Source organism: Populus nigra, chromosome 17 (assembly GCF_951802175.1).
Source record: "Populus nigra chromosome 17, ddPopNigr1.1, whole genome shotgun sequence".
Taxonomy (NCBI): domain Eukaryota; kingdom Viridiplantae; phylum Streptophyta; class Magnoliopsida; order Malpighiales; family Salicaceae; genus Populus; species Populus nigra.
Genome location: NC_084868.1, coordinates 12,781,415 through 12,794,755, shown reverse-complemented (window position 1 = coordinate 12,794,755; position 13,341 = coordinate 12,781,415). Strand labels below are relative to the sequence as shown.

Sequence of the window (13,341 nt, the reverse complement as noted above, 5' to 3'; positions counted from 1 at the left end):
ATATATATTTTGAACTCGCAAAACGACATGTCTTTCTTAACCTGTCCCCTTCAGGTGGACCCCCTTGTTTTAACTTTAAAAAAAACTTGAAAAGATATCAGTTTAAAATGACGGGAATCAATTCAAGAAACTTTAAAGTAGTTGATGGCTCCAGTCGGGGTTTACTGTTATTATGCTCTTATGAACATCGTTTCTCACTCAAAATCTAGTACAAGGAATCTCTTAGACATTTCTTTTTAAAAAAAAATCCAAAAAGAAAAATCATAAAAGGTGCCGTGATCCAGCTTCTATTTTTAAGACTATTCCAACGTTCGTTTCTCACACAAAGAGAAGAAGAAAAGGAGAAGAAATTTTTAGAAGGATTTCTAATTCTTTCACGTTGGCATTAAAATATCAGTTAACGACTGACTTGTAGCCGACAATTCCAATCAAGAAAGATGGCTCTGGCAAGTATGAGACAGCACTTTCTGATGCCATGAATAAAAAAGGAAGTTTACTTTCTCATAAGGGGCCAAAACATTAGCTGTTGTGGCAGGCGGGCACAAGATGGATGAGAATGGGATTGGAGAGTCTTTGTTGAGGAAGAACAAGTATTATGAGGACTGCCCAGGTTGCAAGATTGAACTTTCCAAAGAAACCAACACTGGTGTTCCTTTTAAGTATTTGCTCTATGTCTGGATTGTTGTCCTTTGTGCAGGTTAAGCATCATTCTATGGTTAAGATCTTTTCTTGTTCGTGTTGGTTTATTTTTAAATTTTGTTTCTTATTTGTGCAAGTAGAGATAACTATATGTACTTGCCCATTTCCGTTGGATAATTGGCTCTCTCAAGAGGTATTATCATAATTGGCCCATTCAAGTGGTATTATCATAATTTTCCCTCTCAAGTGGTATTATCCCACCTTGGAATCATGGCCTTGTGGTGGGTTGTCTTAAAAAGACTCTCTTCGTGAGAGAGGTGGTATCTGGAGATTTCTTGAATTGATTTGCGTTGTCAATTGTTCAATTTGTTTCGTGTGATTGTTCAATGAAATGGTTTGTTTTGAGACATTGTTCAGGCAAATGTTGTTGTTTACAAGGAAACAAGATTTTTTATATTCTAGAAGGTCAGGGATTTACACACAATTTTGCTGCTAATGAAGTTTACACATCTTCAGAATCCAATCTTGCAGTAACATCTGTTAAAAGCAGCAGTTAATTGTTGATTTGTTGTGGCATGAGTAACGTGGCCTAATATAATCATGTGTCAAGAGTTGTAATGATTTGGTCCATAATCTAATTAGGTGGTTAGGTCCATGATTATTTAAGAAAGCTGACTGAAAAAGAGCAGTTTTCTTTATATAAAAAATGTGTTTTCTCTGAAAAAGAAAGGAAAAAAAAATCACCTGAACTCAAAACAACTGGAGTGTGTCAAGATGGATGGAAATGGGATTGGAGAGTCTTTCTTGAAGAAGAAGAAGAAGAAGAAGAAGAAGTACTATGAGGACTGCCCAGGTTGTAAGACTTAACTTTTCAAAGAAACCAACATTGGTGTTCCTTATAAACATTTGCTCTATGTCTGGATTGTTTTTCTTTGTGCAGGTTCATTGAAAATTTCAACGAATCATATGCTTTTTTTGAGAAATTGGAATTTCCCTCTAATATCTGTGTTTTGTGGTTTTGACTTTTGCAGCTTTGCCTATATCATCTCTCTTTCCTTTCCTCTATTTCATGGTGAGCATGTTATTCTGGAAAGTTTTATTTATATTACTACTTGAAATGAAAGTAGGCTTACTTGAGAATTGAGACTGATGGTTCACATACCTTTAGCTTGTGGAATTTTTTCCAATGTTTAATTAGCGGCGGGGAGGGGGAGGGGATGGGGTTAACAGAAGAATAACACCAGAATAAATGGAGCATCTGTGCTGGACAGTTTCATTTTCTTACACTTGATTGCAATGAAATTGCTTATGTTCTGTCCATAGGTAATATTGTGACTTTTTAATAATGCAGCATCATACTGGAAGGGGACTCGGTTTTAATTGTTGGTTGATAGCAGGACATGCAAACCATGCTGCTTTTTGGCATGTTAATCCTTGTTGCCAATTTGACATCCAAATTAAGTAAAAGCACAGGCACTAAGGCGCCTTAGGACTCAGCTGACACATTTTCTAACGGGTATCACCAATGTTCAATGGCTGCATAGCATTCCAAAGATAACAGTTGAAGCACTCATTTGTGGTTTTTAATACAGTTTGCTGTTTGGACCATGATTATGAAAGAACTCAGAATCATAATGGACCTGTCAATCTACTCTTCTTTCATGTTCTTCACTCTTACTTATGTGGTGATCTTGCAATTCTACAGATAAGGGACTTCCATATTGCAAAAAGAGAGGAGGACATTGGCTACTATGCTGGTTATGTGGGTGAGAAAGATTTTTATACGTGACTTGTACTCAAGGTCTTTTTACATAAAGATCTTGTTCAAGCTCCTTATTTCTGAAGATATCATTCATTTCCTGAAGGATCTGCTTTTATGTTTGGAAGAGCTTTAACTTCTGTGCTCTGGGGAATGATTGCTGATCGATATGGTCGAAAACCAGTCATAATATTTGGCACAGTATCAGTGTTAGTATTGCTCTAAGCCTATTTTATGCGTGATTGTTCAAGAGTTCATCAGCAATGTTCTGCTGGTTTAAGAGTGAATTTTTCTTATCTATGTATTGCTAACTTTCCTCTTATTTCAGGGTTATTTTCAACACCCTTTTCGGCCTTAGCACAAGCTTTTGGATGGCAATTTCTACGAGGTTTCTTCTTGGAAGTCTGTGCGGCATACTTGGTCCAATGAGGGTACTTCTCTTTTGAGATGTTTAAATGGCTTGCTATCTGAAAGTTCTATAGGATACAGTGTCAATCCCAAGTATAAATTAAATCATTGCATCTTCTTTGTATTGACTGAACAGTAATCCTCTGAGAACCCCCCCCCCCCCATATCTGTGTACTGCTAGAAGATTTTTAAGCTGAAGGCCCTTTCTGCCTTGTCTACTCTGTGGACGGCTTGTGGACCATGTGGTTGTTTTCAAATGTTAAACAGTGCCCGCTGCTCATTGGATGTTTGATTTGATCATTTGGCCTTTCTTCTTGTATTACTTGGCAGGGTTACCTAGCATATGATTATTGTTCATGGATATGTAAATGTTTAACACTGCTTTTATTTCCTGTCTGTTATATTTAAATATGCTGAGTGCTCATTTGACCCAGGCATATGCTTCAGAAGTTTGCCGTAAAGAATATCAAGCTTTAGGAATGTCAATTGTAAGAGAGCCTCTTCTTTTGTGATTGTTAAAGATTGATTGTAGTTTAATAAGTATCGAATGGATTATACTTGTTTCAGATCAGCACCTCATGGGGCATTGGATTAGTTATTGGTCCCGCACTTGGAGGTTTTCTTGCTCAGGTATTTCTCAATGCACTACTTATCGAACGAAATATCACCGAGATGATATTTATCTGTTTAACTCAACTACAATTACTTATTTATTAATTAATTTTGGAAATATTGACACTGTAGCCTGCAGAGAAATTTCCAAATATATTTTCTTCTTATTCTCTTTTTGGAAGGTAAGCATTAGTCCTTCAACTTTTTTACTTTAAGCATATTTTATTCCTTATTGTTGTAATCTTTTGATTTTCATTTGTGCTAAATTTCCTCCAAATGGATGACATTACAGGTTTCCGTACCTGTTACCTTGCCTTCTGATATCAATCTTTTCTGTCGGTGTATTGGTGGTTTGTTGTTTGCTTCCGGTATGTTACTGTACAAACTGTTAAATTTGTATCTTGTTTGATTCTCTCTGATTAATGCATCACTATATACTGCTTAGAAGAGGTCAGATGCTCAAATGTGTTGATTAGATCTTCTTGATGCATGTTTGTATGCTCTTCTTGTAAGAGCTTTATATAGTTTAACATGGAGCCTTAAAATTTCTGCAGGAGACGATACACAACCATAAAGGAAATGATGAAGAGTGCAATGATTCTGATGCACTTGGGGCCACCACATTTGAGTCCAACTCTTCTCAAAAAAGCCTGCTGAAAAATTGGCCCTTGATATCATCTATTATCGCGTACTGTGTGTTCCAACTTCATGACATGGCATATGCAGAGGTAATATTCACTCATGAAACCTAGCTCATGCATGTTATATTGTGAATTGGCCCTTGATATCATCTAACATGAATCCATCGATAAATACCATATTTTAGGTTAGTCAAGATGTATGCTCCTATTCTCTTAAATACTTCTGTCTTTCCATCAACTGTGCCAACCATGAATTTCTATAATTTCTTTTATTTATAATATTAAGGTCACTAAAGTACACTGGCAACTTCATTTTAGGATTATTTCTCCCCCTCCTGCCTTCTCCTTTATTTTGTAAATCACTTGATATGTTCTTGTTATAGAAGAATCAAAGGCTACTGATGTGATCAACTTAATCACATTTCCTTCCCAACTAACTGCCTTTGGATTTCTTTCTATCTTCCATGAAATTAGATGATAGCTTCCTCTGTGTTATGATATATTAAAAAGCTTTCCCATGCTTCAGAAATTTACTCAAGGATGCCTGATTGCCAAGCCAGGCTTAGGTTTAATAGAGTACTATGTTTTTGCCCTGGAGCATGTTACCCATCTGGAGATTTTTTCTTTTAGTTAACAAATATGCTTGATCATAAATTGGTTATTTTCTTACCACAGATTTTCTCATTATGGGCTGTTAGTCCTAGGAAGAATGGGGGATTGAGCTTTTCCACTGCAGATGTCGGTGAAGTTCTTGCATTTTCAGGTAGTAGATACCAGCCAGCATCATCATATAATTGATTAAGCTCATAAATTTTTTATCCCTTGTGAGGTCATCAACTCTGAAGTTATCAAATGTTATAGATATGATATCTCTCACTTCATCACTTATTTATGTAGGCTTTGGACTGCTACTCTTTCAGCTATTTATATACCCAGTGGCTGAGAGAAATTTTGGACCGGTCATGGTATCTCGCCTAGGAGCAGTATGCCCTTAACACAATTTCTGCTTAAAAATAATATTGCATCTGTTTTGATTGAGTCCTCCTTTACATAAAATATCTTCTTATAATTTACATAAGAATATTTTCTTATTTACATAAAATACTTTCTTGTCATTTGTGAAGGTCTTGACCATACCGTTGCTATCTAGTTACCCTTTTATAGCTCTGCTAAAAGGCCTCACCCTCATGCTACTGATCAACTGCGCATCCATCCTGAAGAACGTGCTCTCTGTAAGTGCTTTTTATTTGAGCACTTAACATACTTATTTTAGTGTGCTGTCACTATTTGTTCTTGTTAGAGATTGATGCCTCTATTGTAAGCCATTTTTCTGATGGACCTACTGAATTTTTAGTCCTTAATTCTGGTCTACAAGCTTCCCCAGTAACTTTTCCACTGTCCTCTCCACCCAAAAAAGGACATAGAAAACTTTATTCAACTAGCATTTAGCTGAAATTTGGGTTCACAAGCTTCCCTGCTAACTTTTTCGATGTTCTCTCCACCAGATAAAGGATCTAAACAACTTTACTAGCATTTTGCTGAAAATTTCTTTTTTATAAAGCTCAGATGTGAATATATATTGGCATGCTATGAATGCCACTTCAACCATGGACTTGTAGCACTAGACTTGTTTACACATTGAACTTCAAATGGGAGTTTTCTTTTTATTTATTTTTCTCGTGGGAAGGTAAGAAAAGGGAAACTTATTTATATCATCCATTCTGTTATTAAAATTATCAATCAATGTTTCATCAACCTCTTCCATTTCTTTATGACTCGTGTAGGTATCAATCACAACAGGATTGTTCCTTCTGCAAAATAGATCAGTGGTAACTTTACCTTCCTTTTGCCTCAACGTTTTTCTCTTTATCTTGCATCTTAGCAATAGGCTATAGGTAGATGACTTCATTTTGTAAAATGTGTTGCTTGAACTTAATGTCAGGCACAACAACAAAGGGGTGCCGCAAATGGAATTTCAATGTCTGCCATGTCCCTTTTCAAAGCAATTGGTCCTGCAGCTGGAGGTTCCCTGTAAGTATCCTTTTGAGTCTCGATCGAATGAAATGGCTAGTTCTATTTTGTGAGATTCAAATCGTTGCTGCATTATATTAATCTGGTTCTAGAAGCTACGAGCTATGAAGCATGTTTGAAGGGTGTTATATTTCATGCTCAAAAAACGAACCAGAACATGCATCTACCGCATATGCTAGTGACAATTCTCCATCATGGTTTCTTGTGGAACTACCTCCTATCCTCAGCCTTCATAGTGATGCAGGACTGATGGAAAATCATGAGAAAATAGAACATAGGTCTATTTATTCCCTTTTGCCAGTAATTAGCACCATTCCTAAATCAAGCTGAATACCAGCTTTTGGAGCTATTCATGTATAAGAAACTGAAATGAAGGATTCACCTACGATTGAAAGGAGGCCTAACAAGTCCAAATATGTGTTCTTTAAATGGGTTCGCTAACATTGATTTCCTCTGTCTCAATTTATTGTCACAGACAAACAGTAGTTACAGTCAGTAAATTGTAATTTTGCCAGCATGTTTCTCTTCAACTGCAGTATAGACAGCATTAAGTACAAAAAAAGGGTACTTAAAGGATTTTTAAAGTCTTTATGATGGATTGAGGGAGTAGGAAAAGAAACTAAGAAAAGATCCTAGTTTCTTGAACTCCCAAGAACATATTATCATTTTGCATTACACCAAACATGGTCAACACTGATATCTTGAAGTGTCATTGGAATACAACCAAGGTGCCTTGCTAACCTAGAAGGACTCCTAACATGAACCAATGCATAGAACACCAAGGACTCCTAACATTCTAGTGTCCCTTATTGGTTCATCCAAACATTCAGGAACATCCTATAGAATTTTTTGGGGCAAAAGGAAATAGACAATGCGATTTATCCTGTAAGTGGATTTCATGGGATAATTATGTGTGCATCATAAGCCTTTTTCTTAAATTATCTGTTAATTAAAAAAACTTGTTCAGCAGTATGTCACACTGATCGATGCTTTCTTTATTTACAGCTTCTCTTGGGCACAAAAGCGTCAGAGTGCATTTTTTCTCCCAGGTACAAAACTCTGCAAATGCTCCTTCCCATTCCTTAGAAGATATGCAGGTTCTATAAAGAACTCTTAGACTAGTTCTCTAGGTGACAGGCAAGGGCAAGACCAATTGTTCAGAACACCTAATTGGAATTGATAGATTGGTTATAAATCTGATTGCCCTTAATATTGAAAGTTGAAACAGCCTCTTGAGACTAGTCAGGGAAGTTATAACCTAGGAAACCAACAGAGAACCTTCCCATGCCTAACAGATGGAACGTGGTGGGCATAAAATTTTTGATATTTCATCTTCTCTGTAACAAATTTCCAGTAAAACAAAGTTTCAAGCTTCTTGTTAGTAACTGCAACTCCAGAATGCCTTCCAACGGTAGTCATGATAAAAAATCAATGCTTCTGAAGCTGTAGATCATTACCAACTACTGATTTGCCTTTCCTATGCAAGTGATAATCCTCCCAAGTGTACTTAGACCCCACAGCTTCACCAGATAGTAATTTCCCTGTAAGATAATCTAAAGAAGGATTCTGATGCCATGAAGCAACAATCTTAGGAAGCACATCTGTAGTAACATAAGAAACTGTAATTTCCCAAGAAAAAGTATCTGCCACGTTGTTCTCCCTCCCTTTCTTATATTATTTTCTGGTAGAATCATCTCAGAACTTTTCATCTAGTAACCCACGCTTCATCTAATTTACTCTCCGACATTTTAATATAAAACCTTAATTAGATTGCCATTTTGCAATGCAGGTGATCACATGGTCTTCTTCCTCCTTAACATGATCGAGGTGATTGGACTGTTCTTGACATTCAAACCATTTCTAGCTCTTCCTGATGACAACATTTCTTAGTTCTGTTTCAAAAGTTGACATCAACCAACAAATAAATAAATAAAAAACACGGGGAAACTGATTCCAAATTCTTTTTCCTAGCTAACCCAATCCTTCAACTTTGGCATACGCTCAACTGTATAACCCCATGTAATCAACCAGAAAACCACAGAAGATTTGCTCTTCATGACAATAGCAAATAAGAACCACTTGTCCTTGCTAATGCATGTTTTTCTTTGAGCATGGAAGGATCAAGGATTAGTAACTTGCATCTCCAGCAGCCTCTCCTTGTATTGTATACTTATCAGCTTACAGTAATGTAATAGTTTAAAACAATTTTGCTGTGATGACAACGTCTAATACCTTCTTCTTTATGTAGATTACACACGTTTCATTTTCAGATTTTGGTGGGGTTGTAAAACGTTTGAAACCACTTTAGAGAATGCAGCCCCGAAAGCAGCAGGAAAAATGGTGATGCTGTCTAGTCTCACATAATTGATCATATGGGCCAGTTGGTCCAAAATTTTAAAATCTCTAAACTGGTTCAATAATCTTTTCTCATTTGCTAATGATCTGGCCTCAAAACAAATACACAGTGGACTTCGAATAATAATTATTAGTAGCATGTTTGTTTTTGCTCTTGAAAAAATTAAAAAAAAACTATCTTTTTTATTTAAATTTTTTTTGAGTGTTTTAGATCATATTAAAAATAATTTTTAAAAAATAAAAAATATATATTATTTTAATATATTTCTAAATAAAACCAATTTAAAAACAACAGTTAACACATTAAAAAAAAAAACCCTCTAAAATTGCCTTTTTAAGCTGAGCATAATCCCCATGTAACAAATGTTCTCGTCTATGCATCATCTCTCTTGTTATTGTAATTACCCTTGTAAAGATGCAGCGCCTATCACCCCAAATCAAGCCAACCATCTCAACCACCACCCCATTTTGAAATCTCGCTATAACTCTAAGTTGAGGTTGCAGGATACCGTTATGGGTTTGGGGTGATTGTGGAGCTTGGAAGAGTGGTTTTGACGGCAGCGGTGGTGGTGGAGTTGTAGAGATGGCTCCTGTTTTTTTTTTTTCAAAAATAAATAAATATAAACCACCACTAAAATCACCATGGAACGACGAGTCCTTGTTTTTAAATTGCACAGCTAATTCTATTTTTAACGAAAATTTCCCAATTATTCTTTATTGCCTAACTATTTGGAGATGACCTTGCAAGGTAGTCAGAGAAGCAGTAGTACAAGCAAACCCTATTTCCTTGCCGGCCATCAAATAGAAAACTGATTTTTGAACGCAATCTGGAGCATTATTTGTTTTGCTGCTTCAATAATTTTGCCATTAACTAACCTTCCCACCCTTGAAAGTTATGCAATATATAAAATATAATGGTTGCTTCAAACAACATGCAAGCAAAATATACGTGCAAGGAAATATTTGTGTACGCATAAATATGAAACCACAGAACACAATCCAAGCAGTGTTAACAAAGAAGAAACTGAAACCTAGCCTTGTTTTTGTACTCAGATTACCTGCAAAAATGGAGATGGGAAAGAAGAGGATGGCTGTTTTAGTAGGGTGCAACTATCCAAACACCCAAAATGAGTTGCATGGATGCATCAATGACGTGCTAGCCATGAAGGAAGTGCTTGTGAAACGGTTCGGGTTCGATGCTAGCCATGTCCAGCTCCTAACTGATGCACCAGGGTCCGTGGTTCTTCCCACTGGTGCAAACATAAAGAGGGCACTTGGTCACATGATTGATCAAGCTGAAGCAGGGGATGTTCTGTTCTTCCATTATAGTGGACATGGAACATGGATTCCATCCAACAAACCTGGCCATGCATTCAGGCAGGATGAGGCTATTGTGCCCTGCGATTTTAATCTCATTACTGGTAAATGTTCTTAAATATTCAGGCCATATACGATTAGGCGTACGCATGTAAGATTAAGATTAGACGACTGTATCACGCATACGATTAGGCGTATGCATGTAAGATTAAGATTAGACGACTGTATCACGCATGACTATGATCAGTAACATTATTTTGAGTTCTTAAAGTTTCCATATAGGATTGAGGTGCCGGCGAATAATGTTATTCTCTATTATGCAGATGTGGATTTCAGGCAGTTAGTGAACCGGCTGCCAAAAGGAGCAAGCTTAACCATCCTTTCTGATTCATGCCACAGTGGTGGCCTAATTGACAAAGAGAAGGAGCAAATAGGGCCTAATGCAACCATCACAGCAAATAATACCACATTGCATTCTCATAACCCTAAATCCATCCCATTTGAATCAATACTGCAACACCTTATATCTCTAACGAACATTAACACATCTGACGTTGGCACCCACTTGTTAGAGTTTTTTGGAACTGATGCCAGCCTCAAGTACAGATTGCCACCACTTGAATGGGACTTATTTGACTCACTAAAACCAGACGAGGGAATTTTACTTAGTGGTTGCCAAGCAAATGAGACTTCCGCTGATATGAGCCCGAATGAGGGTGGAGGAAAAGCATATGGGGCATTTAGCAACGCAGTGCAGATGGTGTTGAAGCAACATTCAGGTCAACTGAGTAATAAGCAGCTTGTGACAATGGCCAGGGAGGTGTTACAGGCACAAGGTTTTGAGCAACAGCATCCTTGCTTGTATTGCAGTGATCAGAATGCTATTGCTACTTTCTTGTGGCAGCCTGAATTCTAGGTTGGTAAGCTCATGAGGTCGTCGGCTGGTGGTTGTCTGTGCTTTGATCTGTCAGTTGCCTTGTGCTTGTTGCAATAAAGGTGGCATCCAATAAAGAGGCTCACGTTCTTGTGCCTCTCCTCAAAGCTTTGACAAACATTTATTCTTACATAATGTCTTGTGAACAGAAATTAATTTGATCGATGAACTTCTTACCAATCACTCACAGTTTTCTTCTCAATATCTGAACCACCAATATCGGATAAAGATGGACCGCTGTTAATCCGAACAATTATTTGTCTAAATTTAAGAAAATCGTTATTTATTGAGGCCTCTAAATAAGTTATGCCAGTACTGAAGATTCAGACATTCAACTATCAATAAAGCATTAAATATGTTACTTTATTTTCTTTTAAATAGTTTATTCTAAGTCATTTTATTTAGATTTCTATTTAGTTTACTATGTTGTCGGTTCAAATAAAAACAAATTTAATGTAAAACAAATGTCATGGCAGCAAGGATTATTTGTTATTTTATTAAATTCAGTATAACATGAATTCTTTTAATTCAACTCCTTACTTAATCTGAATTTAAATTAAATTGTATAGAATTTAACTCGACGTGACCTAGTCAACTTGGTAGAAACAACCCGGAAGACTAGTAAAAAAACATGATTTGACGTTGAAAAAAATTCAAGATGATATTTTTTTAACATTAAGACGGCGATATATTAAATCAACTCGGACTTCACAACTGGACCCGTAAAATTTACAATCTGGGTTATAAACTTCATTAAATTTAAAAACTTTATTTTTTAATACCATTTTTATTTAATTATACAATATAAAAAATTAAATACTTCTAAAATCTCCAAATATTTTTTCGAGACTGCAATAATCTCATATATACCATCTCTTTGTTCTTGGTTATAGGCTTTAATTAACTGAGATGATGAACACATAGGTCAAAGAAGCCACAGAACATCAACACAACTATGTCCTTAACTAGAAAGGTGTCAAGTGGTCAAGTCTTGAATCCAGCAGCATGAGAGTACTGAAGAGAATGACAAGATAAGCTAACATCAAAAACCCTTTCATCATTGCTCAACATTTGACAGTATCGCAGAGAAAACGCGTCCATCCTCTCCAAAACATCCGCCTCTGAGCCCCGGCACTGTTGTTTTGTGGTGGGGTGCGAGGACGGGTAACTTTTATAAAAGCAAAGACATGTAGTAGTTAAAAGACAAGGCATACTGCCCCGTGCTTGAGGTGGCAGGGAAGTCCTGGAAAATGATGTCTCGTTATCTCCTTCATCACATCACCACTCCTTTCCTTTATGTGCCAGTTAAAGCGTACAGCACATTACACGAGAAAGTGATTCATCTTGGATACTTCCTCCTTTAGCCACGCTGAAACGGAATGTTCCTGCAGGTCAATCAAAGATCGATGGAGTTCTTGGAAATTATGAAGAGATATTTCTCTTCATTTTCTCTTGCTCTTAAGATAGCATAACTCCAACGAAACCCAGTTTTTGACAATTCAAAAGGCTTGCTTTAGAGTACTGATCATTGTCTTCAAAACAATTGATTATGGAGTTTGATTCTTACAGTGCTATTAGTTACTTTGATTAAAGATGAAAATGTAGCAGACAATTCTGAAAGCTATATATAAAAAACACGAGAAAGCTAAGAGATTAGATATCTAGAGAGGAATAGAAGCTGTAATGTTTGTGTGAGATGAAGCCGACAATCACAAAACGTAGCTGATATACATGTATCTGCTACAGTCTATAGGATAAGAGTACAATTCTGCAAGTATACATACACATGAATTTGCAATGGTAAAACGTTTTGGTGGTTCCAAGTGATCATGTCTCAAGGCTAGGATTATATCCTCGTTAAACCTTGACAAAAATGGGAGAGGATGCAGACAAGATATCGAAAAATTACCCCAAGACCTAGCTAGAATTAGTTGGTTGAATTGGATCAGCACATATACCAACACAAATTTTGTTAAGAAAGATTTAATCTATGTAAAAGTTGATCTAAACATATTTTTTTGTAAATGTTAGAGTGTGTTTAAGAGTATGGTTGCTGTTGTTTTTCAAAGTGTTTTTTATTCAGAAAAGCATGTCAATAATATTTTTTTTATTTTTTAAAAATTATTTTTGAGATCAGCACATCAAAATGATTTAAAAACATTAAAAACATACTAATTCAAAGTAAAAAAACATTCAAAATTTTTAAAAATTACTTTTAGATCGCACTACTAAACAATTTCAAATAGTAAATCAAATGAGAATGGTTGCAATCCTCTTAAAAAAAAAACCCAAAATACATAATGATATTAAATGATGCAACTTATAACCAAAAAAAAATAGAGTTTTTCAAATCCTAAAATTATAGTAAATCTGATATATTTGGAAAGGGCAATAAACATTATAATCTATACATGAAAAAAAAGAAAAATAATTAAAATATGAAAATAGCTAAAAAAATTAAAAATAATAAAAATTTTATATTTGAATGCCTTTCCAATCTCGAGATGTTATAACAAATTAATTCTTTATAGAATTAGATTTGTAGAATCTTTTAAAAGAATTTAAACACAATATAACAATAAAAATAAAAATAAAAATAATTATTTTTATCAGCTGGGCCATTTAATTAATTATTTGAATCGTTT

At 35.7% G+C, this 13,341-nt stretch overlaps 2 protein-coding genes across 7 annotated transcripts; both read left to right on the top strand.

Annotated features, from left to right (window-relative positions):
• The first annotated feature begins 158 nt into the window (after window positions 1-158).
• LOC133676899 (protein ZINC INDUCED FACILITATOR 1-like) lies at window positions 159-8,359 on the top strand. Of its 6 annotated transcripts, XM_062098692.1 has the most exons (18): window positions 598-697; window positions 1,671-1,711; window positions 1,991-2,155; window positions 2,345-2,440; window positions 2,527-2,607; window positions 2,727-2,829; window positions 3,241-3,294; window positions 3,374-3,436; window positions 3,551-3,600; window positions 3,711-3,786; window positions 3,973-4,146; window positions 4,735-4,822; window positions 4,957-5,042; window positions 5,184-5,291; window positions 5,844-5,888; window positions 6,002-6,090; window positions 7,096-7,139; window positions 7,880-8,359. In XM_062098692.1, exons 4-18 carry the CDS (start codon window positions 2,391-2,393, stop codon window positions 7,978-7,980), a joined length of 1,212 nt encoding a protein of 403 aa, XP_061954676.1. In that variant the 5' UTR covers window positions 598-697; window positions 1,671-1,711; window positions 1,991-2,155; window positions 2,345-2,390; the 3' UTR covers window positions 7,981-8,359. The 6 variants fall into 6 exon arrangements, with proteins under 6 accessions (XP_061954672.1, XP_061954673.1, XP_061954674.1 ...); XM_062098688.1 differs by lacking the exon at window positions 1,991-2,155 and having other exon boundaries at window positions 159-697; window positions 2,345-2,405; window positions 2,505-2,607; XM_062098689.1 differs by lacking the exon at window positions 1,991-2,155 and having other exon boundaries at window positions 555-1,492; window positions 2,345-2,405; window positions 2,505-2,607.
• A 1,065-nt stretch (window positions 8,360-9,424) lies between these two features.
• LOC133677060 (metacaspase-9-like) lies at window positions 9,425-10,879 on the top strand. Its single transcript, XM_062098900.1, has 2 exons — window positions 9,425-9,866; window positions 10,086-10,879. Exons 1-2 carry the CDS (start codon window positions 9,425-9,427, stop codon window positions 10,676-10,678), a joined length of 1,035 nt encoding a protein of 344 aa, XP_061954884.1. The 3' UTR covers window positions 10,679-10,879.
• The last annotated feature ends 2,462 nt before the right edge of the window (window positions 10,880-13,341 follow it).

Coding starts and splice junctions, on each gene's coding strand:
- LOC133676899 (XM_062098688.1), top strand. CDS start 547: ATGGATGAGAATGGGATTGGAGAGTCTTTGTTGAGGAAGAACAAGTAT. Junction 4,147..4,734: donor ATGACATGGCATATGCAGAG/GTAATATTCACT, acceptor TTCTTACCACAG/ATTTTCTCATTATGGGCTGT. Junction 7,140..7,879: donor GAGTGCATTTTTTCTCCCAG/GTACAAAACTCT, acceptor TTTGCAATGCAG/GTGATCACATGGTCTTCTTC.
- LOC133677060 (XM_062098900.1), top strand. CDS start 9,425: ATGAAACCACAGAACACAATCCAAGCAGTGTTAACAAAGAAGAAACTG. Junction 9,867..10,085: donor CGATTTTAATCTCATTACTG/GTAAATGTTCTT, acceptor TCTATTATGCAG/ATGTGGATTTCAGGCAGTTA.